The sequence below is a fragment of the Cebidichthys violaceus genome, unplaced genomic scaffold (assembly GCF_023349555.1).
Source record: "Cebidichthys violaceus isolate CVI_PGR_0920_01 unplaced genomic scaffold, fCebVio1.0.p SCAF_28, whole genome shotgun sequence".
Lineage (NCBI taxonomy): Eukaryota > Metazoa > Chordata > Actinopteri > Perciformes > Stichaeidae > Cebidichthys > Cebidichthys violaceus.
In genome coordinates this window covers 1,547,165-1,572,531 of record NW_027176461.1, presented here as the reverse complement: position 1 = coordinate 1,572,531, position 25,367 = coordinate 1,547,165, and the positions used below count along the sequence as shown (strand labels likewise).

The 25,367-nt window shown below is 42.7% G+C and overlaps 1 protein-coding gene across 1 annotated transcript; it reads left to right on the top strand.

Annotated features, from left to right (window-relative positions):
- The first annotated feature begins 285 nt into the window (after positions 1-285).
- Positions 286-25,367, top strand: frmd6 (FERM domain containing 6). The gene is made up of 14 exons (XM_068721815.1): positions 286-423; positions 10,223-10,518; positions 10,995-11,085; positions 13,244-13,323; positions 13,690-13,766; positions 13,905-14,091; positions 15,601-15,756; positions 16,031-16,096; positions 16,435-16,503; positions 19,640-19,814; positions 20,275-20,583; positions 20,882-21,013; positions 21,312-21,403; positions 22,101-25,367. Exons 2-14 carry the CDS (start codon positions 10,420-10,422, stop codon positions 22,410-22,412), a joined length of 1,845 nt encoding a protein of 614 aa, XP_068577916.1. The 5' UTR covers positions 286-423; positions 10,223-10,419; the 3' UTR covers positions 22,413-25,367.

Here is a 25,367-nt window from a genome sequence, read left to right as displayed (position 1 = left end):
GCCGTGGGCGATACCAAGTGTGGATTTCTTTAGGGAGGGTGCAAGGCTATTCTCGAGATTAGAGGGCATAAATACACACACTAATAAGGTGAAGTATATTAATGAATAGGGTTATTCTGTATGAAATTATATTTTTTGCCTTTAACTATTTTATATCAGCGTCGTTGATCTAAAATCTTCCTCCTAATCCCGGTTCCCCCTCCCCCGCTTCCACCCACCGCACATGTATTCCTATCTACTTGTTACAGCTCCAGCGGGGACAGAATGTGGCTCCAGTCGAAAAGGCGACACTCATCCGAAAGTTGTTGAGCTATTTCCAATCTGTGGATTTCTGTTCATCCTGTTTTCTGAAAGAACGCCAAAGTAACCAGTTCGGATTAACACTTTTTAAAAGGAATAGTTTGTTTTCTCATTAAAAAAAAGGTGAGTTTTGCTTCACTGGTTTGATACTTTATATCCCGTTTTTTTTTTTTAAATCCTTCACACTCTTACTGGTTACGACAGGGAATGTTGCCATGAAATATGACACATTGTTTTATTCTGCTAGTTGAGGCATTTTTCTCTTTGCATGGTGTGACACAAACATATTTAACGGGTAAGCGACTTACAACTTTAAATGTTTGCCCACTTCTTTTTTTTATCGTGTTTCCTACGGACTTCATCAAATACCTTTTGCCCCAAAACTAACCTGCTGCCCTCGTGGAAAAAGCGAAGAATGTCGTGTTAGGGTTAACATTATTCTAAAAAAGCTAAAGTAAGGAATTATTTAAGAAACGTACCATGTTATTGTTGTGTAATTACCATGCCAGCACTGCCCTGCTCATCCACCACGTCAGCTTCATGTCTTGATTGGCACAAAATGATGCGTAACCCATGCGTAACGACCCTGTTTGGAGCTGCAAATCCCCCCTTTTCTTTTCCTTTGCGCAAACTGCAAAGTTGTTTTCTTAGCACTCAGGAATGTCAACAATTTCCCCTCTTGTTTAATATTAGACCAGAGAGCAATCAGGAGAAAAGGGGGGGGGGGGGGGGGGGGGGGGGGGGGGGTGAATGGGTCTCCTCACGTTTTTCTACAAAGTTTCAGCTTATTTTAGGGAATTGTTTGGGTCTACCTCTTTTCTATAAGATTGGATTGACCCATGCTGTGCATTATCACAATACTTTTACTCTCATGGAAATGTATTCTCTCTCCAGAGATGTCAAGTGTTAAGCACTCCTTGGGGCTATTGGAGACGGTGTGTCTTGCTCAAGGACACTTCAACAGAGAGGATGCTTTGCTGTTTCGACTTGTGTCCCGTGGATGCTTGTTTTAATTACCATGTCACTCAAATGCCCTTTGCCAAGTCATAAAGAGGTTAATAATATAATATAGTAATATAATAAAAGTTGCACACTAGATGTTGCCAAAGATGTTTTTTGCTATTTACAAATGAAATCAAAAGAATTGTCCAACTCAATCAGTCGAGGGATCCCCCTGTATGGATTGGTCACACTTGAAGCTCATCCAGTACACATGGTAGGCTAATCAGCTACCATGTGTGGCCCATTCCCACAGCATACAGTGTGTGAGATGTCAGCCGGGTCTCTGCCCCCAGCTGTGGGGCAAAACGGAAGAAAAACAACTTGTGTCTTCGTGATTGCGACGCTGTCCTGGCTCTGTGTTGAAACAAAGTGAATGGGAGAGAGAGAGAGAGGGGGAGATGGTGCAGGTGTTGTCTGGACAGGAAGAACACTGCCTGAATAGGAAACAAAAAGGAAACGTGTGAACAAAGATGGTTGGTATGTCGGTGACTCATTCAGATGCATCTGTGTTGGAATGCCCGATGGGATAGCCCATAATTGCACAAGGCAAACCCCCCCCCTCCCACTTAAAACTTAATGTGAGTAACGACTGTGTTTTGGTGGCACTTTTAACCTTCATTTAATTGTACTTTCACTCTTGAAACCCCCCCATGACATTACTTGTTACGTCCACGTTTCAGTGAGTGCTGGATCTGTTGTTCTTTTGAATTTATCAGACTTCCTCTATTAGACTCTGCATCAAAAGCTCAACTGAATCCCTTGCCTGGGGGCTGGCTTTCTCTGATGCTGGAACTACGCCGTGAATACAAAAACTATTCGACACGGTACCTGAGCCGAAGGAGAAAGCATCTGTGGTGCTTTACGACTGGAGATAACCCGTTATATTCCTTTTACATTCTAGTCTCCACGACATTCAAATTCTCCCAGGAAAGCCTGATACACGCTAGGAGGGGATTTTCACTTTGTTTCAGATCTAGTTTATAAAATGCTCTCTCCTGATTTTATCGCTCAATCTGCCATGCTGCTAGAAGATAACGTGTGAGAGGAAACATATTATGAGAAGCGGGACAATGTCACAGAGGAATGGTGATGGATGAGATTACTGTTATTGCCATAAAGAAGGAGAAACTCTATCTCCTACCGTCCGATTGCATGTGTTATCTCCACTGTGTCTACTGTATGTGGGTGTGTACACATACTCTTGGTGTAAGGCATACAGGTGCCCTGGGCTCTCCACTCGTATCACTCCACGCTATCTAGTCCATGTAGCTGCGTTTGGATGCAAACCTTGTTTCTCAGGAAAGTCGGCTTCTAAATAGTGGAGGAAAAACATGCACATTTCCAGAGAGGTGGCCATGTGTATTTAGAGATTAACCGTGTGTTTTTATGGGTGGAATGCACAACATCATTGCTGCATGCCTTTTCTGCAACTGCGGGGATGTTGCATGACTCCTCACATCCATGTCTCAAGTGCACCAAAGGGGACAGAAGAAAGAAAATGGGTCAGTTCTTCCTGCATTTGTCTCCCTTTCTCCCTTTTCCTGGGATTGTATTTTTCCCCTCCCTCTGCTAACTTGGTCTTCTTAGTGAAGCTTGAGTCCCTTCAAGGAAGCGGACCAGAGAGATTTAACCTGCCAGCTTCCTCCTAAGGAAATTATGGGCTTATCTTGCGCTTCTTACTTCAGCTCTCGATGCTTCCTGTGGGATATTTTGTTGATTTTGGTCGGATTGGTTGCAGGTAGGCGTGTTACTGACACCCAGGATCAGTCCTGGGTCAGTAACACCAGATACCAGAGTTTAGGAATAGCTCCGCCTCCTTGCAGTATATTTATACCTTAGTATCACAGCTGTTAGTCCAATTGTAAGTCTTTTTGGATTTTTGGCCAAATTATGGACTTGCACTATCTTTACTTTGTCTCTCCTTTGAGGTCATTTTCAGGCTGTGACTAAAGTAAATGGTAGCTCAATACCAAGTAGCATCTGTTGAAATGCTTCAGTTAACTTTATGCACACAAAAAAAGAAATACCACGTTTCAGTGTTGTGACTCTCCTCAGGTTTGACAGCACTGTAAACGGATCGAATCACCTGCAACAATCCTTTTTTGCTCTGTCAAAGCGGAAGACACAAAACAACAGGGTTTGGTTGGGGTTTGCTGTAATTGCAGCTCATTGTTTAACCCTCTCCTTTAAAGGCTGCTCGCTCTATTTCCAGCATACGTAATGGTCGGGTTGACGAGTCCGTGGCGTGTTGCACTGCGATTGCTAGTTTTGTGGAGTTACTCATGCTCGGTCCAAGCCTGAATGCTGGGCGGGGAGGGAAGGGAGCGACTGCTGACTCTGTTCTAACATGTCTGGCAGTGCCGGCGGTTGTGTGTGTGTGTGTGTGTGTGTGTGTGTGTGTGTGTGCGTGCGTGCGTGCGTGTGTGCGTGTGTGCGTGCGTGTGTGCGTGTGCACGCTCACTCCACATGGAAGCCAGATGTTGAAATAATGTATTCCATAGGTACCAAAGCTTATGTTGTTCTTCACTGAGTTCTGAACTTTGCTGCTCGAGCTCTCTGATACATATTTGTAACATATTTCACCTGATCCTTCCTTACATAATAAAGAATGGGATTATTTAAGAAAAAGGGCGCGAGGACGAAGTTGATTCTTACAGGCAGAGGTCACCACTTTAGAAAAACTTCCAGCCGGCTGTGATCGGACATAAAATAACTCGGTCCAAACTGTTTTACTTCCAGAGGACCTGTACCTTTGTGAATGTCAGTTAGTCAGTAGTGGTGATCAGTGTCGCCATGCCGACTGGAGCCTGTTAAAATCCTAACGATACCCGTCCCTAATGGTTTCACACTGGTATAAGAGGCTGAAAATAGTGCCTCTTTTTTCTTTATTGAGCAGACAATCCATTTTTGAACCCACAATAGATGAAAGATTCCCATCCTTTATTTGAACATTTATCAGTCCATAAAGCCTTTGCCAAGAACGAGCAGTGGTGTGTCTTCTCTCTCTGCTGATGGCTGCTGCCGTGAGTCTTAAACAAACGGCTCATCTCGAACAGTTGGCAGGGAAGCTGGTGTGTTGGCTTATGGAAGGTTGTCATTGAGTAAGACTTTCGCTGTCACTTTCATAATTATATCTCCATCGAGAAGGAGAGTGATTCATCATGCACAAGGCGCTGCAGCTTCTCAATCCGGAGTAATTCCTGGTTAGAGGATGATTGAAAGTCAAAAAGCTAAATGATGTGAGGAGTCTTCAGAACTCATTTCCAGTGAGATGGCCTCTCCAGAGAATTCAGATGATGTACATTTACTATGCGAGTTGTGGTTCAGCCCAAGGCCACCCACCATCCAATTCTCTGACTTTTCTTTGTGAATTACGTAACACCATTACAGAGCCATGCTGTGTGCAGGCCTGACCTTCAGGGGTTAATGAGCGAGACATTTGATGGAGGAGGACATGCAGGCATTTACTCTTCAGATGTTGGATTTGTATGAGCAAACATCTCGATTATACTTAGCGTGAAAGAGTATATTATTTTTTACTGGATCTGTGTTGAGGATAATTACCATAATTCAGATCCTACATTTCATCAAGTTGAGATAAGTCGTTAAAATCTGGTTGAGGTTCTCAGACTTTTAGTTTGACTCTGGGCCAGAAACAGATTGTTTGTCCTCCCTGTCAGCTCAGTGGAAATAGATAAATATCTGTTAGATGATCTTATGAGCAAGGGATCATGGGAATCAAGGTCCTAAATAGTGCAGTGTGTTTTCCCTCTGTCTCTCAGATTAGGCTTAACGGCTAAAAAAGACACACACAGAGCATCCAGGTATTTATGGGGGAGCAGCTAAACATGCCTCCAGGCTCTATTAATATCAGTCACAGTTATTTGTTTACACCATCTGTCGACAGTCAAATGTAAGACAACATTATCGGAGTCAGAACAGCTTTATTTACCGAGTGTAACACACGTACGAGCACGTTTCCGGGAATGACAGCCACTTCCAGACAGCACGAAGAGCCAGCCAGAGTCCAAAATAGACATTTAGACGATCCAGAAGTTATCGGTTTGGGTGGTCAAGCATGTCGCCCCACGCTCGTGGCTTTTCCTGTTTATTTTTTTAACACTCCGCTCCTCCTTTTAGTGTATCAGTAGGTTAACCAGAGGAGGCTAATTCCATCTTGTGACCAATGTGATTTAGGAGCCACTCGTCAGCTCAGCAACATTTCTCATCAGCTGAATAAACGGATCTCTTGGCAGCGGACTGAGGGCGCCGAAATTCCCATTCAGTTCCAGTCGTTGGCACTATTTATAAAAAGTCGTGCCCTTTGAAACGGCGCCCTTTAAATATTTCACCAGGGCAGTTTGTGTCAGCGTCTGTAGTCCATGAACCAGGCTTCCTCCCATATGATTGTGCGCATGAAATTAGGATTTGCTCTGTCTATTTGCTGAATACACCCGGCCCATTGTAAAGTCTTTTTTTTTAGCTCAGTCAGTACCATAACTTTTTAGTTTTTTTGTATTCTTTTCATCCGTCAGCAGGAAGTGTTAAATGCTTACAGGTGCTGTTCAGAGGTTTGGGTGATGTATTAGCTTCCATTGGCTGGCATCAGGTATCCCTACGCAGCCAAACAGTTATTGCAGTAACCTATTTTTAGTGTTCTTTAAAAGATCTAAATATAAGTATTGTTTGGTTAGTTTTTAGTTCAGTCTGTCTCAACGATTATTTTCCCTGTCACTTAATGAGCTGATCATTTACTTGATTAATCAATTAATAGATTTGTCTGAAAATGTCAAAAATACTTAAATAAAGGACCAGCACAGGTTCCCAGACTCAAAGTAAGAAATTCAGAGGTTTGTTTTAGGTTTTAGGGTAAAAAAAACAACAAAATATGGTTAAAAAAGCAGCAAATCCTCACACTTGAGAAACTGGAATCAGCAAATGTTTGACATTTTTACTTTATTAACAGATTCATTTAACAGGTGATCCAAAGTAGTGCTGCAACTAATGATTATTTTGATTATTAATTAGTCGCTGTAAGACGAAGACTAACAATAGAGAAGCTTGAACCAATCTATTATCGGAATAGTTACCGATTATTCTACTGTTAATCGATTATTAATCTATCTTGCTGGTCCATGCAGTTCTCAAAGCAGGTGAAGCCAAACAAAACCGATCAAGACTTGTGCACAAACCCTGTTCAGCCCCAGATCGGGGATCACAGTGCACGTGTGCTGTTCCAGCTTTTTAGGACGCTGTCAGAGGATGCAGTTTGTGGGCGCATGGAGACGGCGGCGGTGCTGCTCGTTGTGTGCATCAGGAATCAAAGGCCACCATTGTTGGAATGAGAAGCAGATGTTAGTGAGGAATTCTCCTGACTGCAGCAGTTTTTTTCTCTTTTTTCGTGCCCTAAGCCTTGAAGCGCTGCCTCTCTCCATCTCCCTCGCTCCTGCTTTCTCTTCCTTTACTCTTCTCTTTTCCTCTCTTAGCTTTCACACAGGCTGTACCTGAAGCTATTCTTAAATCAGCGTGGTGACAGCTGCCTTCAGTTCCTTTTTTCAGCTCCAAGCACAGGAAGTTTTTTTGTTTTGTTTTGGGCTCCATCGACCAACAGTTGGACGCAGAGACTCTCCACCCCTCTGATGTCAATGGAGGAGGGAAAGAATGAGAACGATAGAGGTGCAGTTGTGACAGAGGGCCTTTCTCTGTATCCCACTGTGGGATTTGGTGGCTCTGAGGTTTGCCACGTTGACAGAATCACTGTTTAAAAAGGCCGGAGGACGCTCAGTCGGCTGCTCTTTGTGCGTGTGCTGCTTTAGATGGACTTTGGTGTTGCATCACACTTTGCACGACAGCAAATGGGGGGGGGGGGGGGGTGGACAGCAGCAGTAATTTCATTATCCAGCACTCTCTTCCCTCGCACAGTGTGTAAGAGAATCAACCCTTTAATTTCACAGTGGACATATCCTCTGTGGTGATGTCTCATGTTCAGACCAGACATGACACAATCCACCTTGAAACCCATCAATAATGACTCTACTCGGTTATGTCTGAGTCTCTACCAGAGAGCAACGCGGGCGTCCACTTTCCCCGTTAGCAGTCAACAATGTAATAAACGAGTCGTAAGTGGGAGGTATGCGTGGAAGTCAGGAGTCATATTTCTGGCTGAAAATGCAATATGATATGACTTCAGCTGAGCCCACTTCAAGGGCCATTAACTCTTCTACATCGATTTCCAAACCCAGGCAGAAAAAAAATCACCCAGGAGAAATTGTTCTTAAAATGCACCTTTACAGCTTCAAGTATTTTCTCAAAATGCCTAAACTATAAGAAAGTGATTAAATCTTTTCTTCATATTCCTCTTTTCTAACAATAGAATTGTGTAGCACAGCCATCATCAGGTAAGAAGTGAGGCAGACTTGGTTTGCTGAGTCGCAACCTCCGTTCTTCCTGCCCACCATCATCACTTAAAGCAGTTATAATATAATATAGCCAATATAAAAGATGACATTAATCAAGTTATCTGTCCATAGGTTACAGTTGTTTAATCTGTGCAAATACATTGCTTACTGTTTAAGGAGGAGGATGGAGTATATGCTGGACTAAAGTAGAGTATTTCTACACTTCGGCACGATACGGCCAGATACATACAATACACACGTCTAGTGTTGCAGCGGTGCAATCAGCTGGTGAAATCCAACGCTTAACTATGCTGTAAATAAAATGACTTATACACCCTGAGTATCCATGGCAGTTTACCCGTTGCATCAAGTCTAAATCCAGCTTTAGTCGGGACATTCATTTTTCCAATATTCTTTATTGCTTTTCTTTGCCAGACACCATCAATACAATTAAAAAACTATGTATTTTCTGCAAATACTATATCTCTCTGTCAGTGATGTAGAGAAGTGACCCAATTAGATGGATCTCCCTTCTAATTAACCCCGCTACCGTCACACAGCTGTTTTGAAGGAGCACCTGACATATGGTCTTGGCTAGAGAGCAGGAACACACCGAATGTGCTCGTGGATATCTGTGGGTCTGATGCACGTGTGTTGTATTGTGGTCCACATATGTGTGCATGTTTGTCTGTCTGTGTGCTCACAGTGCAGCGGTGATGTGTTTTAATCAAGGTCAGCCGCAGAGGAGGGAGCCGTCGTGGCTCATCAGCAGACTATGCTGAGTGGCTCGTTGTCGGCCACACTGCACATCCAATGAGCAGCTTTAATGAGAACTGATGCTGTACGTCAACAGCATGTGTATTTATGGCCGCTCTGCCCACAATGCTCCCTGTCTCTGCTACAACAAAGCAGTGTTATATGTCGACAGCAGGCGCATTGAATGGGTACTTAGTCCGAAAAGCACTTTGTGACTTTGCAGCAGAGGTCCAAGCCCACAGTTAAAGGTGTTGTTTATCGGTATCACCGCGGTCAGTAATTCTGGTGTTGTTTCCACTGCTGCATGCTTTGTTAAAGTAACAATTTACTGATTTTACAGCTGGTCTTTCACTTTCATGATTATTCTCCTAGTTCTTAAAGGCAGAACAAACAATGTTTGACTTGAATCCTCTATTCTAACAGCTGCCTGACTGCAGTGAAACCAGAATTTTCGTAGTTGCGTGTGGCTAAAGCGGTTTACAAAAACTGACTCGGAACTCAACTCAACTTTTCTATGTTGTGAATAAACTGTTAACTCTCTAATGTAATCTTTTCAAATGCAAATGGATTCTCACTCTGTAATGTGGTCCGTCCTATCTGTTTGTAATGACAACATGGCTGCAAGGTGAGTGACTTTCAACAGGAAGAAGTGATAATCTAGATTGATTGTTACTTTACATTCTTTTGTCTGGTCTGAGACTTCTCACACCCTCAGAAGGGCTCACACGTCCTCAGGCTCAGTTCATGCTGTGAGCTTTCTGCTGCTCACAGGACAACTGGTTTGAGGTGTGTGTGTGTATTCTCTCTCTAGTGTGTGTGTGTGTGTGTGTGTGTGTGTGTGTGTGTGTGTGTGTGTGTGTGTGTGTGTGTGTGAGAGAGGGAGCGGTAGAAAACAATGGGAACACATTGCTGTCATGTAACAGAAGCAGAATTGTGAATATTTAACCTGACTTGGGCTAAGGTGCGGGATAAAGTCTAAATTTCTAAACACAAAAATTCAGTGTGCAGATGTTCTTTCACATTCTTGTAACACTGCTTTGACAATAACAGATTCTATCGTGTGAAAAAAAAGTAAGCATTGCTTACAAAACAATGCCACCACAAAAGAGAGGATCAATTTAGTATAGGGACATTTTAAATACTTGCATTTCCCAAACTCAAAGCCACAGTCTGACTCCTTCCAGCAGACAGTGAAGAATTCAAATCAAACAGCCAAAAGTATGTCAACAGAACTGAATGAGTTGACTAAACCCAAAGCCAGGAGGAATATGTGGAGCTGTTTGGTTTACAGAGCCAACAAAGTCACACCCAGTCGACATCTAAACCCTTGTGCACAAGTGCCTCAACAGCTGTTAAAGTCAAGCTTTGTTTTGTTTTTACTGCATTGTTTTATTTCTGGTTTCTTCAAGTCCCCTAAAGTTGAAAGTATTTTAAGAGAAAGTGGTTATGAGTCACTCGGTGTCTGTGTTTTCTTCATGCCATCGTTGCATTTCATCAGTTCTCCTCTAGACAGATGTTCACTCAGGAGTCGCCGACATTCCCCTGAAATCATATTCATGAACACAAACAGGAATGCTGCCCTTCTTTTTTCTCTGCCTTTTGTTTTCCTGATCCTGTCAGACTCTTTTAGTGAGAACATATTCTTCTGCAGATTTGCTGTTTTTAAATGATAATTTAGATCGTCTAACAAACTCATCATTTTAATGTCAACCACGCAGTGATCGCACATCTTCATATGCTTTATCTTCTCTTGTGTGTCTCCACAGTGGCTGACTGCCGCTCGGGTCCCCATGCTCTGCCCTGTGAGGGCTGCTTGGCCTGCTGAGCCCATAGGTGCTGGTGTGTCTGTACTGGGCTGCAGCTGAAGCAGGGATACAGTGACTGGTGTTGGTGGTGGTGGTCATCAGAGGGCCCAGAGCCCCGGTAGCAGGCGGAGGGCCTGTCCTGTCCGAGCCACACGAAGATGAACAGACTGAACTTCCACAACAACAAAACCATGCAGGACCGCCGCTGTGTCTGTGTCTTTTTGCCCAATGATGACACACTCAATATCATAGTCAATGTGAGTGCAAATGTAAACCATATTCATAGCAATGCTGCTCAGTTCAACTTTACATCAAGATATGAAAAAAGAAACTTGAAAAAGTTAAAGAAATAGTTTTTGAAATGCACTTATTTTGCTTTTTTTATTTACTGTCACATCCACTTCCAGTCTTTATGCTAAGCTAAGCTAAGCATTGAGAGGTTTTTCATTTCATAATAAATTGTGGTCGGTGTTTCTTGGCAGCTGTCAGCTGCTATTTATGAAACCGTTCTTTGTAGAAACCATAGGAATTTATTTTCATTCTATAATAAGTGCTCCATATTTAATTTTTCATCGCTGGCTCCTTCTTACATTAATTGAAATATGTTTTGTGGTTTATAACAACATGAGATACATACCAGACATTAGCAGTGGGGTAGCTTGTGTGTGACTATTTATGTTTGTGTGATTAATATAATGGCTAACAGATGATCCTCCTCTTCTCTCCTCCCCAGGTGAAGACCTTGTGCCAGGAACTGTTGGTCCAGGTGTGTGACCTCCTGAGGCTGAAGGACTGTCACCTGTTTGGACTCAGCGTTATTCAGAGTGAGACTTCTCATTTCAGGGATTCATTTCGGGGGAAACAAACAAATCTTGTGCAGTTCCGTATGTTGTTTTTGTGATATGACGCACACAGTTTATCTATAATTTAACTTGTTTACCTGTCAACTGAACGGAACGGCTTTTATTTTCTGCCGCTTCACATTTCCATCAAGCGTGCACAATATAAATTATATTCGCTTTTATTTCTTATTATTATGTATAATCAAGTGGAGACTGAACATTCAGTTGAGTCATTCAATTTGTGGAGTGAATGCAGTCCCATAGAGTGAGAGAGACTCATAAAAACACTGTAACTAGGCGGTTGCTTTTCCTCAGACCAATAACTTGGCTGAGAAACATGAATCCACCCTAAACGTAGCATCTCTCACCTACATGTCATGGCTGTCTCCCAGGAACCAGGGCCTCCTCGTCATGACTGACTCCCATTGTGCAGCGAGGCTAGCGTTGTTTTTATGGTGACGGCGCGGTGAGGGTCGTACGCATAGAATGAGTCACTGCGTCGGCAGTATGGCGAGGCAGACAGCGGGTGACAGTCGTAGGCAGCTGCAAAGAGAGAGTATATTGCCCAGGCAGTGTTTTCAGACAGCTGGCCCCCAGATGAGCCAACGATGGCCCAGCAGGTCAGTTGAGCAGGAGCCAATGGGTCTGATTGTGGGACATTCCTGAAGTGCTTGTCTGAACAGCGTGAAATCCCCAAGGCAAACAGAGGCCACCCAGTCCCTGTGTGTCACCCACTGTCCCCTGGACCAGAGTGTCCACAGCCAGGGCCATCACACACGGGTTCAAACATGTCTTTGTTTGCTTGACTTTTGGAGGATTTAACAATATATCCAGCGTTGATGAGTGCAGAAGGTGTACACGGGTGACCGTGGCTAAGTGGAGAGCAGGGCTGCCTTTCAATCAGAGGGTCAGTGGTTCGATCTCCGGCTCCAGCTAGTCTCATGTCAATGTGTCCTTGAGCAAGACAGTTAACCCCAAAAATTGCTCCCGTAGCTGTGCCTACGGTGTGTAGATAGATACTGAATTGTAAGTCGCTTTGGATAAAAGCGTCTGCTAAATGACGGTAATGTAATGTACTTTTCTGTAACTGTTTAGCGGAGACTGTGGCTAAATGGCTAGCGGAAGCTGTGTGGAGCTGAAAAGATGAATCGATTAGTCGGTCAATGGAAAATGAATGCAACTATTTTCAAAACCAATTAATCGTTAAAGTAACACAGGTTCTAGCCTCTTAAATGTCAATGTTCAAAGTATTTTTAGACCCAAAACAAGCAAGAAGACGTCATCTTGGTCTCACTGTTTTTTGGCTTCTACAAACCAAATGATTAATTGATTCATCAGGATAATAATCGGTAGATCATCTGTTAATGAGAATAATGGCTAGTTGCAGCCTTAAAGCAGCGTTGGATGCTTCACTGTTGTTGCTCTGTCTACTTTTCATCCAAACATCTCATGACATCCCTCCACATTTTATAGCAACTATATAATTTAGTAGTTCTTTTCTTTTATTCTTCATGCAATCTGTCAGAATGTATGTGTCCGTCTTTGTAAATTGACATGATGCCCAATAAAACCAAAACTATCTTCATGGAAAGAAATCACGCTGCTTTTTGTTTTTAACTGAACAAACAAAAACAAGCATTAACACAAATCAGAATATTCAGGACATCATAGTTATGTGTCGCTACTTTTGTCATAGTAAAAGTCTTCATTACTGTTTACTAATGTGATTTAAAAAAAAAAAATGCATTGATGTTCAGCCAGAGGGCTCCTGCTCCTCATTTTCTTTCGCTTTTCAACGGGTTTTCATTGTATAGAAACTCCCGAGTTGTCACATCAGCAGGCCCGCAGCTCATGAAAGGCGTCACTTCAGGAGCAGATTAATGCATGACAGAGTGAGGTGTAGAAATGAGAAGGAGCACCAGAGACTCTGAGTACAAAGGGAAGTGCAGACGGAGGCTGTCTGATGTGACGGCTCTGAGTCTTGAGTCTTTGAACAGGACGCATTCAGGGGGGATTTCTCTCTGCGCTGCATACACATGAAGGCCCTTATACATCCACACGTATACACACACACACACACACACGGATGACACGCAGAATGAGTTTCAGTACCTAACGTGTTCCTCTCCTCCTCTGACAGATAATGAGCACATCTATATGGAGCTGGATCAGAAGCTATCCAAATACTGCCCCAAAGAATGGAAGCGAGAAGCTAGCAAGGTGAGAAATGATGTGCTGGATTATTGACTTTTAGTCAACAGTTCAACAGTGACAAGATGACCGTAGGTCTCCATTATTAAGCTTCACGAGGCAAGATTTAGTGTATCACATAACTTGCCAGCCTAAACTATGAACCTGGACTTAAGATGCAACTGGTGAAAATAGTGAATAGATCTCTCCAACACTTCTGTGCTGGGTTTCAAGCTAAAGACCTCACTGTGACGTCAAAACTACAGGAAGTCACTGCATAATCACCAGTGTCCAGCTCGAGACGGAGACATACAAAGTTTCCTAGCTGCTGATATAAATGTTAAATTCTTCCTGTTTTAGAAAGTAAACACGGATTTCCACATGTTTCTTTTCCAGGGCATCGACCAGTTTGGACCTCCAATGATCATTCACTTCAGAGCTCAGTACTACGTGGAGAACGGGAGATTAATCAGGCAAGTAAAGCCCCTCAACTGTAAACAACTTAGAGTCACAGCTGACATTAAACACCTGTACAAACTGCTCTAGCATCAAGCAGTTTAACACCAGTTAACCTATAATCTGGTTATTTTTCTTCTTCTTATGTCCTGCAGTGACCGGGCAGCCAGGTACTATTACTACTGGCACTTGAGGAAACAGGTGCTGCTCTCACAGTGTATCCAAAGGGAGGAGGCCTACTTCCTCCTGGCAGCCTTCGCCCTGCAGGCTGATCTGGGCAACTTCAAACGTAACAAGCACTTTGGGAAGTACTTTGAACCCGAAGCCTACTTTCCTCCATGGGTGAGTGTGTCCAACGAGTACCGTATGTGGGCCGAGCCCTCGCGTGTCAAACTTTTCAGATGAGAAAAGATGATTTATGATGGCTGACCGCCATCCTGCGCGTTCCTTTACCTTCCTGTTCACACCAAACAGACTCTGGATCCTCCCTGTTGTGCTGCGCCTGCACCTGATCACATCTTGTTTTAATATCACATGGACATATTTTCTCTCTGGCTCTTATTTAAAATAGCTTTGTCTGGGTGCTGTGGCTAATGTACACTTGCTCTCCTGGCTTTGGGTTTTTATTTTCTTGACTTATTAGGCTATAGCAGGGCTTCACAAGTAGCTCAGATGTTTAACTTGCCTGATCACCAAACTCACTTGTCCAAAATGTAAAATGTAGATCTATTAAAAAAAATAGATAAAATCAACACGGATTTCCACAATTATTAAAAGTTATTAGCGTACAAAACATACAATTAATATGCTCTCCTCAAGTCCACAAGACTCCAACGACAGAAAATTTTAACTCGACGATTGCAAAACACACTTCAAGTGTCTTGTTTTTCATTATGATACATAATAGAAAAACGCAGCAAATCCTCACTCTAGAGAAGCTGCAATAAGCAACTTTTGTGAGGAAACACAGGCATATAGATAGGCTTATGACTGTTATGTGGCTGTTATGTGGCTGTTGTACTATATTTTGATTGCTTTCTGGTGCGGCATACATAAGAAGCTTAAAAGTTGTGTTAAGTATGAGTATCATAAAGTAAACATATTACTGTATTAGACCGTTAAATCCTTCTGTGGTAAGTCTGTCTGATACTCCGGTGAGGCACAGTGACATCAGTGACTTAAATAGGTCTCAGCTGAAAAAGACCAAAAATACAGTGCTGTATCACTGACTGAGAAACAGTGTGCTTTAGGCCGTCGGGATGTGTTCGGTGTCCTGGCCTGCGGTGTACAGTATGTGGGTCTGTAGCCACCTTCCATTAATCACACTGGCCAAACACTTAACGACAGCTCCACAGCCGAGCATGTGGAATAGTGAGAACTGGGACACCACGTTTATTTTTGTCCCTGGAAGGAGCGCATGCTGTTGTTGTTTTATTTATTTATTGAGAAATGCTCCGACTGATGCTCAACTCCACCTCTCTGGCTACGACTGCCACACCCGTCTGATTGCCCCTCACTTCCTGTAATTAGCCTCCTTATCGCCACTTGAAACCGGCAGGGACAGGAAGTTGTTTGATGATGAGCGCTACCCGACAGTAAATCTTCCACAGATTTAGGTGCTTAGAAAGCTTTCTTAGGAAATCCTCAAAAGCCACATGCAAGGCTTAGCGAGCGCGTTTCCAGTTAGCGCCTCTGGCTCTCGTTGAGTCTCTCCAGGTTGACATCTGTCTGCCCTGCGGCAGGAAGCTTCATTAGCCTCATTGGCAGACTGTCCTGCCAGTCTGCTGTAATTGTTCTGTACGACTTCAGGGCAGCCGATCGTGACTCTTCCCTCTTTCTCTCCCCGCTCAGGTGATAGCCAAGCGCGGCCGCGAGTACATCCTGAGGCATATCCCCAACATGCACAAGGACCAGTTTGCTCTCACGGCTTCAGAGGCGCACCTTAAGTACATCAAGGAATGTGCCCATCTCGATGACGTCACTGTCCACTACTACAGACTCTACAAGGTGAGATATGTGGAGTACAGGATCAGATGTACTGTAGCTATCACTGGTTATTGTCTATTCCAACACAGATCACATTATTGTTTCGGTCCAAGACAATTTATCTCTGCGTGAAGATGTCAATACTGGCGCACAAATTTGGTTGCTTTGCTAGTTTTGTATTTGGCTAAGAGAGCATTTGATGCATTAACTGCTCATTAGATTTCAGGTTATTCTAGTATAACCGATGTGACTTGATCTCTGCCTGATATTTATTTGATCTTATCTCTTTCAACAGGACAAGAAGGAAGTAGAGGCATCTCTTACATTGGGACTGACTTTACGTGGTATCCAAATATTTCAGGTAATCCACGTTTCTTACGTAACAATGGAGGTTGTGTCTAATGTGATGAGTCTTGAATGTTTTGCTGTTTGTTTCCTGATTTATGAATTTATGAAAATAAGAGGACTGCTATCTTATCAAGTAATGTTTGTCCATTGTATTGAATCATAAAAGTCTTACATTATTATAAGAAGTAAGTCTCTGTTTTCTAATGTAAACATTGTTATTAAACAGCAACTTAAACTGAATACCTCTAAAGTGGGCAATTTCTTTTGCACTGTGTTGCAGCAGTGTTGTCTTTTTACTCAGCTGATCACCTGTAATGATTGACTTCATGTGTCTGTGCTTCTGTGTTGAAGAATGTCGGGTCTGTGAGGCAACTCTTGTACGACTTCCCCTGGACCAACGTGGGAAAACTGGTGTTTGTGGTGAGTCAGAAGCACCACAGCCTTTTTTTAATAGTTCGTTTTTTTTTTACTCATTCCAGCGATGACAAACCCAAGCATCCCTTGACTAATGCCGATGTTTTTGAAAGCCTAGCTCTTGCTCAGGGTCGTGGAAATTTTTACGCAAGGCTTCCTTTCTCCACACTGCCGTTTTATCTTGGCCCCGCAAGTCCTCTGGAACTAATCAGGGATTTAGGAAGACTTTCCTTATGCACAGACACACATGGGCAGACACTGTATACTGTATACATACTTTCATGTAATCAGGAGCAGTATTTTCTCTTATATGATATACGTATGTCTTGATTTATTCATTTTGTCAATTATCACTGGTGTCCCTCTGCCTTTTTAAAGGAAATCCTGTTAAATCTTCTCATCTGGGCTCTGAGTCAGCCTGTCGTTAAGCTGAGCACAGCAGTCGGTTAATTTGATTCCATAGGGTTTCTGTTATCGCAGAAAGGCAGAGAAGCTTACTATATATCTGTTTCACTCTGACGGCTTCACGTTCACCGCCAGTCGGCTATTAATCACAATCCAGAGAGGTCGTTATTGCTTATCACTGCTGTTGCACAAAAACAAGCCCTTGCAACTCTATTTTTGGCTACTTTTTATTTGTATTCAATTGAAGGGACTTTATAAGCAGGTTTCATGACTGCAAGCCCCCCCGAGAAACTTGCTTTGTCGTCCCAGAAGGTTTTGTGGTCGGCTTCGGCCTAATTTTGGTGCAAACTACCGTCGCGTCTCCCACACAGTCCGCGCTAAAGACATCCTGTTTTCCTCATTCTTGTTTTTTCGGTGGTTTCCTCGCGTCTGCCGTCTGCAGCATCGTGAGACTGAACCGCTGTGGTTTCACTGTGGACGTGAAGGGCCTCTCGTGGCCCTGTCCCACCCTTCTCCTGAATAACAGGCTTTCTGCTCCACCCCACCCACCAGTCACGTCATCCAACACCGCTGCCACCACGGCTGCAGCTACGGGCCGAGCGAGCCGGAGCGAGGAGCAGGGCGGAGGGATGTGTGGGTCAATAAACACCAGATGTTGCAATGGTTTCAGGGGGATTTTCTATTCAGGATATTTGGCCGGGATGACTTAAGCTCGCCTTTAAACCAAGGTTTAAGGGAAGGACGGGATACATAGAAAAGGTGTGTGTCAGTGTCTCTGATGCTAAAAGAGAAAACAAAGTTGCATATATGCTTCCATGAGCCTGTAAGGGTTTGTTCTAATCCCACTGGAAGCTGAAATGAAGTAGTCGTCCTCGTGTCCCGTGACGTCGGATCTGAGACTCGACCTCGCCAGCGGCCTCTCTGGTTGACGCTGTTCTTTTTGATGGTTTAAAAAACGGCAGTGTGGGTGATGTGGGGAGTTCTCCAATGTGTGTGGCCTCTTGGGGAGGTCTTGTTGGAAGGGAGAGAAAGTTGTCCAGCTGTCCTGAGCAGAGAGCATTGATGGAGTGAGCATGTGTACTGCATGACACAAGAAACTTTTCTAAGTGGCGTCTTAACACCTTTTAATAACCTGCCACTTGACACCAGTCTGCTGCTGGGTGTATTTGGTCTGAAATAGAGTTCCCACCAGCAAGGAAAGCCATGGTTGAATTTTAAATTATCTTTAAATAGTTAAACCCTAAGAGCCTGATAGATGTGGTTGCATGACGGGGGAATTAGTTATGTGAGGGTTGCAGATACTGTGCTTTGCCAATACTGCTTTATATCCATAACATTTGGGTTTAATTTCCCTTAATGATGGAATGTGGCTCATATGAGTCATCTATGTTTGTTTGGTTGTCAAGCAGGTCCATATTGTTTGATTTATGACTTGGATGTTTAGATTTACAAGTCAGAAACTGATAATTACTGCAATTGTGAAATGACATAAATGTGGCAGAAGGATCAAGGTAACTGGCTCGCTTTCTCAAATCATATTTTGACGACACTAAGACTCATCACCATTGTTCTTTTATCCCTGGAACACCGGACATTCTCCTCTATCCTATATATATAATAATATCATTTTTAAACATGCAAAACAATTTAGAAATGCATAAAACCTACATAGAAATGCCCTAAAACATGTTAAGTACCACTCACAAGGCCGGTTATGACATTTCTGAATAGTGTAACTTATCCTGAAAATAACAACATAATGTACATGCATATAACAGGCTAAAACATGCGGTAGGTAAAATTAGTGTAAACCAATCAAAACCAGCCGAGGGTACAGAGAGTTCAGATCACCAGGGACAGTAGAGATTTCCTGCAGCAGTAACCAGCCTTGCCTCATTCACACTTGGTCGCTGCCCAGTATGGTTTTTACTGGTGGCCACTAGAAGCTGCAGGGAAGCAGTTTGAGGTTGAAGACAAATACTCAACTTTATTTTTCCCACCCAGAGTTTTTCCTGCAGGTCCAGGGATTTGAACAGGAAGTCTTTCAGCCTCAAGGATACTTCTAACCAGAGAAAATTATATTTTATAGGAAAGCCACTGTCAATGAGCAAATGTCAGTTGGTTTTTGTGACTCATTTCCTGATAGTACAAAGCTGAATACCTATGATATACTTCCCTTCCCATGTAGGCTTTAAATACTTGGATGAGGCAGGTTTCTTTTTTTCTGGTTAAGTAAAACGAAGACTCAGTCTTGTGGTCCGAAATGTGCAGGTCTTTACATTTTCCACGGCTTTAAACCCACCCGTTGCCTTTGAAAGTCCAAACCCACGCACAAATGTTTATAGGTCTGTATAGAAAGCACCCCGCTGACACTAAAGACAGCTGTTATTGGGTCGAGCCTTTGCCAAAGCGCGGGAGAAAGCACAAAACCACCATCTTAGTTTTTCCGTGCGTTCAGCCAACATGTCCTCTCCCTGGAAAATCATCAGAAATGCTCAAAAATGTTCAGTTTCAGTCTCTGTTGGAAGAAATGAAGAACAGACACATGGACTGATTGTTCCATTGTGTTTGGCTACAGAATATTTTTCAAGAACAGACTTCCCTCCCCCTGAGGTTTGCATTCGGGCCTGTCTGGCACTCAATCATGATTTGAAATCCGCATTCCTATTTCATAATCTTATATTATTAACTGCTATAATTCCTGTAATCAACATTTTTTCTCCTTCGACTCTCGCAGGGGAAGAAGTTTGAAATCCTTCCTGACGGTCTGCCCTCGGCCCGTAAACTCATCTACTACACAGGTTGTCCCGTCCGCTCCCGCCACCTCCTGCAGCTGCTCAGCAACAGCCACCGGCTCTACATGAACCTGCAGCCCGTTCTCAAACAAGTCCGCCGGTTAGAGGAAAACGAAGGTATTTTATAGCAATTTTATCTTGTTCTTGCATTTCTTATCATTGTGTGTCAAAACACAATTGCATTTTGGAGTCGCTGCTCATGGAGCCAAAAAGTAGTCTGACACAAAACCCTCTGCAAAATGTCAAATTGTAATTTTACTCTTTGTTTTTTGTACTAATTAAACAAAAGAGACATACGGTGTTAATTATTGAGCTTTAGGGGTGCTGGTAGGCAGATTTTGTTTCCTCTGAACAGAGACAGGCTAGCCGTTTCCCCCTGTCTACAGTCTTTGTGCTAAGCTAAGCTAGCCAGCTCCTGTTTCCATATTTTTAAGACAGATATGAGAGTAATATCGATCCTCTCATCTAATCCACCAGAAAATGTAGAACTCTTGCTTTAAGGGTTATAATTTAAGATAATATTTCAATTTTTCACACATGGAATTCTTATTTTGAACTCTATCTGATCTGATCTCAGAGAAGAAGCAGTACAGGGAGTCGTACATCAGCGATGCTCTCGAACTGGACATTGACCAGCTGGACAAACGTTCCCGAGCCAGCGGCAGCAGCGCGGGGAGCATGTCTCATCACAAACGCCTGTCCCGCCACTCCACGACCAGCCACGGCAGCTCTCACACCTCCGGCATCGAGGCGGACAGCTTCAGGGCCTCGGGTCAGGCGCCACACAGACCCCTCCGAACCTGCAGCTCGTCCACGACCAGCCACGGGAGCTCGCACACCTCCGGCATCGAGAGCAGCGGCAAGGAGCGCATACTGGACGATGACGGTAAGAGCGGGGAATTGATGTTGAGTTAATGATTCATCCCCCCCAAAAAAATATATATGTAATAAGAACTATACAACATGAGGGGTGTTTAACTGAAAAATAGACAAAGACACTAACATGTCTTATGAGTAGAAGTAAACACATGGTGGTAATATTATGTTCTTAATTCATTGTTTTCAGTGTTTAATTTCCCACAACTGTTTCATGAAATTTCTGCTTTTCTAAAGAATCCACATTAAGTGATGTATTTGACAGTTGTGTCAACGGATTCAGCAGTTTGTTCAAAATCCTCCTTCAGAGATCGAGATGCTTGTGGACGACCCCAAAGACTACGAGGAGCTTCACGAGATGGTTCTGGACCAGGAGCTGTGTATCCACATCACTGAGGACATGTTGACCATGTCGCCTGATCAGACCAACGGATACTCAGGTACAGATGCTGTCTCACTGTTTCTGCTCTACTTTTATTTTACACTTTGAGTGAAGTCTCTTGTTCTACAATATCATGAGTGAAAAGTATTTGGTGAACAACAGTCAAACCCATCGTGTACAGACAGAACAGAAAGCAGACAACCATAAAGAAGGGGTTATAATAAACCCAGAGTGAATTATTTCTTTGTCTGTGGAGTTATTTCTAATGGCTACCATGAAGCAGGTGCACACTGAGCCGAGTGAAGATGAATAATTATTTCATTCTGTGGCTGAATGTTATGATCTGTTCTCCCCAGGGCTGATAGTAAAAGACGTCAGCTCCTCCACCTCCAGCTCCTCTGAGACGGTCGTCAAGATGAGAGGACAGAGCATCGAGTCTCTGCCACAGGTAACTCAGATTTAACTTATGGCTTTCACAACAGCATGTGTACTTGTATTTGCACAATACACGAAAACATCCAAAGACTTCAAGTAACTCTTTGAGAAATGCATGTAAGAAAAACTGTGGTTAAAAAAATGCTGCATGATCTATGTTTATTTTATCTTACTCATATTAATAACTGGTCAAACGGTAAATGAAGTTACATGAATGAATGAATGTCATATAATGATATTAACTGTGTAGCTATTTCATCAACTGTTTTAATGGTAAATGTCAAGTTTCTGCAGGATCAAAGAATCAAATTTGTAGTGATGTTCAACAATTATACAGGGAACTGCTTCTCAAGAGATCAGAATGTAAATGTTTGGTTTTTTTTACAATTAATTATAATTATAATATTATAATTAATATTTTAGGAGTCGCAAAGGATTTATACTTGAGACGAGTTTCCCCCACTACAGATATATACCGCTTAGGTTTTGATTCATAGTTCAGCATGGGATTGACGTTACCACCACGACACTTTGTTCATTCATTCATTCATTGAGACTCAAGCAGCACGTGGGACAGTCTGTCTCGTTTCATGACTGAATAGGAAACTGTTAATGTTACATTGTAGCTGCCGTAGTCATGACACGTTGTTACATTTTAGAGGAGGAAAAGCTTCTTTCATAACATTTGATCTGTTGCTTTCCACCTGCAGACTTCTGTGTGCGGGAAGCCTCAGTCCTCGACCGACCGACACAGCCAGTCTCTAGACGACGTCCGGCTCTACCAGAAGGACTGCCTGCAGTGGGCGGAGCTCTGCCAGGACACCGCCCACAGCTACACGTTCGGCTGCGCCCAGGAGCTGAGCGACGGAGGCGGCGGCGGAGGCGGCGGCGGCGGCTATCAGGGCCTCGCCGATCAGCGCGCCGGCATGCTCAGCGAGCAGCACCCGTTTCCCATCAAGAGAACCAACAAGTACTTCTCCCTGGATCTGACCAGCGACGAGGTCCCAGAGTTTGTGGTGTGAAGGCAAGGAAACGAGGCAAGGTGACCTTTTTTTGCCCCGACGTAGAGATGCTTCAGCCCTCAGGGAACGAGACGAGAGAGAGGAGCGTTGGAAGAGGTGGTCGGCTGTCCCTTCACTTACCACAAATAACACATATTAAACGAACAAACATGGAGGACTGTGGCTCAAAAGGGAACTGAAAGAACCTTGGTTCAAAGAAATCTGCATCTTCACAACGTAACCTGAGCTGCTCCCCTGTGGGAAAGGAAACAAAAGGGATCGTGTCATCTTTTAAAACAACATTTTTATTCAAATCTGTCTCCTCCAAACTGGTTTCAAGAACCACATGTCGTGTTTTGCCTGCTTTATAAAGTCATAAACAGACTGTGTGTGCGTGCACGTGGGCTTACAGCAGACAGAGACTCGTGCACAGACATGAGCAGCATATCAAAGATCTTCTCTGGAGGACACAGAGGACGAAAATCACTCTTGAGCTACGAACCAAAGACAAGAAATGGAAATGAACTATGTCCAACTTTTTCTCAGTGTGTAGCCATGATGAAAAACATTTCAAAGTCCTGCTGGGAGGGAGGAAGAACCCATAATCCTTTGAGAGGAAGCAGCCTTGGTTTCTTCTTTAAAGCCACTTCATTTGACCTCAGCAGGAAGTGCAGTGTGCCAACTCCCCCCCCCCCCCGCTCGGACTGGACTCTCAATCATGTGAACACACCCCCGATGTGCCTTCATCACACTATGCAGGTGTCAAACCGTCGCCTTGACAATCACACACCCTCATCACCTGAGTCATTTTTTAAAGATTCAAACATTCAGAATTCAAAGCTCGACATTGTTTTTTAACCATCGCACACACACCACAAGATGGTTCTTCAGCATCTTAAGTGTCAAAAAGACTCGATTTTAAACTGTTTCATGTCCTGTGAACTCCGACGAGTTTCCCGGGAGGAATGAGGTCGAGTGAGTTCCAACATGTCCTGACTTGTGTCGAGTTTGCAGCCACAAAAGCTTCCCTGTAATCTAAACTCAAAATGGAGCCCGGTTGGCTGCCGGCCAAAACAAAATGTACATTTTGATGCATACATGTGCGTCGTCCTTTCTGCTCAGTGGTCTTTCACTCTTGTTGTCTTCTGTTTTTCGTTTCGTGCATCATTTTTTAAACTGGAATTTGTTAAATTTTTTATATTTTTCATCCTCTCGTTTGACCTGAAATCTCTTCACATGTTGTATTTTTGTATGAGCTGTCCAGATTTGTGTATGTTGAACAGTTAATCTGCGTGCGGTTGATGTCATTCAGTATTACAAGCAAATATATGTGACAGTATTAAGGACAGGTGATGTTTGCGGGACTGAACAAGAAATACTGGTTTTATCTTTTTTAATCTCACAGTAAGATTCAAGAGAACTGAAGCCTGTTTTAGCTGACTGGATGATGTGTTGCAAGCTCTTATTTCATGACAGGAGGTAGTTGCAGGTTAAAACAACCAACCTGTTTTTTTTGGGGGTTTTTTATTCCTAAATCATGCAGCTCAGATTCAAAGTGCCACATTTACCGCTTTGTCTGATTTAAATCAATAATCTCGTGCTTTTTTAAAGATACAACCATAATATTTGTAACTTATCTGTGTTGAAAACAGGACTCTTCCACTCTTTTTTTTTAATCATGAGGAAAACATTGCACCATGACCTTTATCATGACCACAGAATTACAGTTAGTTATTTCTCAAGATGATTACAACTTTTCAAGTGGTTAAAATGATCCTTTGAGTTATTGGGAAATAATAAAAATAGACTGTATTCTGCTGATATTAAAGGATTAGTTCATAATTTTGGGAAATACTTTAATTACTATTTATTTGTGCCGAGTGTTGGACTAGAAGCTCAATACCTCTCTCGATAGCATGTAGCTACAGCCAGAAGACGATTAGCTTAGCTTAGCATAAAGACTTGAAACAGGGTTTTTTTACAGATCAAACAAACAAGATTTAACATGATAAGAAGTGCTGTTTGGTGGATTTTGTTACCTCTGGACAGAGCCTGGCTAGCTGTTTCCCCTTGTTTCCAGTCTTTATGCTAAGCTAAGCTAACAGACTGCTGGTGGTAGCTTCGTATTCATCAATCTTCTCATCTAACACTTGGCAAGAAAGTGATTTGGCGCATTTCCCAAAATTCCAAACCTTTCCTTTAAATGTTTAGAGTTCACTGTGTTACATGTCCTTTGCAGACAGGACGTCATACTTTAAAAAATGTAAACATGTTTTTGGTTGGCTGACATCTTGAGCTCGCAGTGTTGTTTTACAAGATGTCAGTCAGCAAAAACAAATGACGTGATTAAATGTAAAGTCAAACTCCAGCTACTTTTATTTACTCGCCAACTATGTAGCTGAGCTGATTTTATCATTTTAGATGTTGTTTTATCCATGTAGCACCATGTCCATTCAAACCCACAGTTTTTTACAACCTGCAATACCATTGCAATAACATCTGATCAAGGTTTTAAAAAACACAGTACAAATTCACAAAGTTGATACTGCTATGTAATTAAAAACAACTTCTATGTTTCTTACAGTTTTTTTCTTTCACTGATTTAAACTTGTAATTATTTCTACTCATTAATGGAAAATGTCTAAAGTCATATTTTGATGGACAATGATGTTTCTTATATTAAAACAGTATGTGTTAAGGTACATAGCCATACAGTCATAACCCATGTCCTTAAACGTCTTCATAAGTTGTTCTAACTTTGTTTTCTGACTTCAATATATGGTCATACTTACTTCAGTATGAGTCTGTATGTCTGTGTCCATAATCCTTTCTGTGAAAGGATCTCCCTCTAGGAAAAAGATTTTTTTTTGTCCCCCTATAGTTAAAAAACATGAGTTGTTATGATGAAGTCTGGTCCGTGCCTTCTTGGTACTAATGCCCTCAATATCCAATAAAAAGGTACACTTATTTGCCAAA

Coding starts and splice junctions, on each gene's coding strand:
- frmd6 (XM_068721815.1), top strand. CDS start 10,420: ATGAACAGACTGAACTTCCACAACAACAAAACCATGCAGGACCGCCGC. Junction 14,092..15,600: donor AAGCCTACTTTCCTCCATGG/GTGAGTGTGTCC, acceptor CTCCCCGCTCAG/GTGATAGCCAAGCGCGGCCG. Junction 21,404..22,100: donor GCATCGAGTCTCTGCCACAG/GTAACTCAGATT, acceptor TTCCACCTGCAG/ACTTCTGTGTGCGGGAAGCC.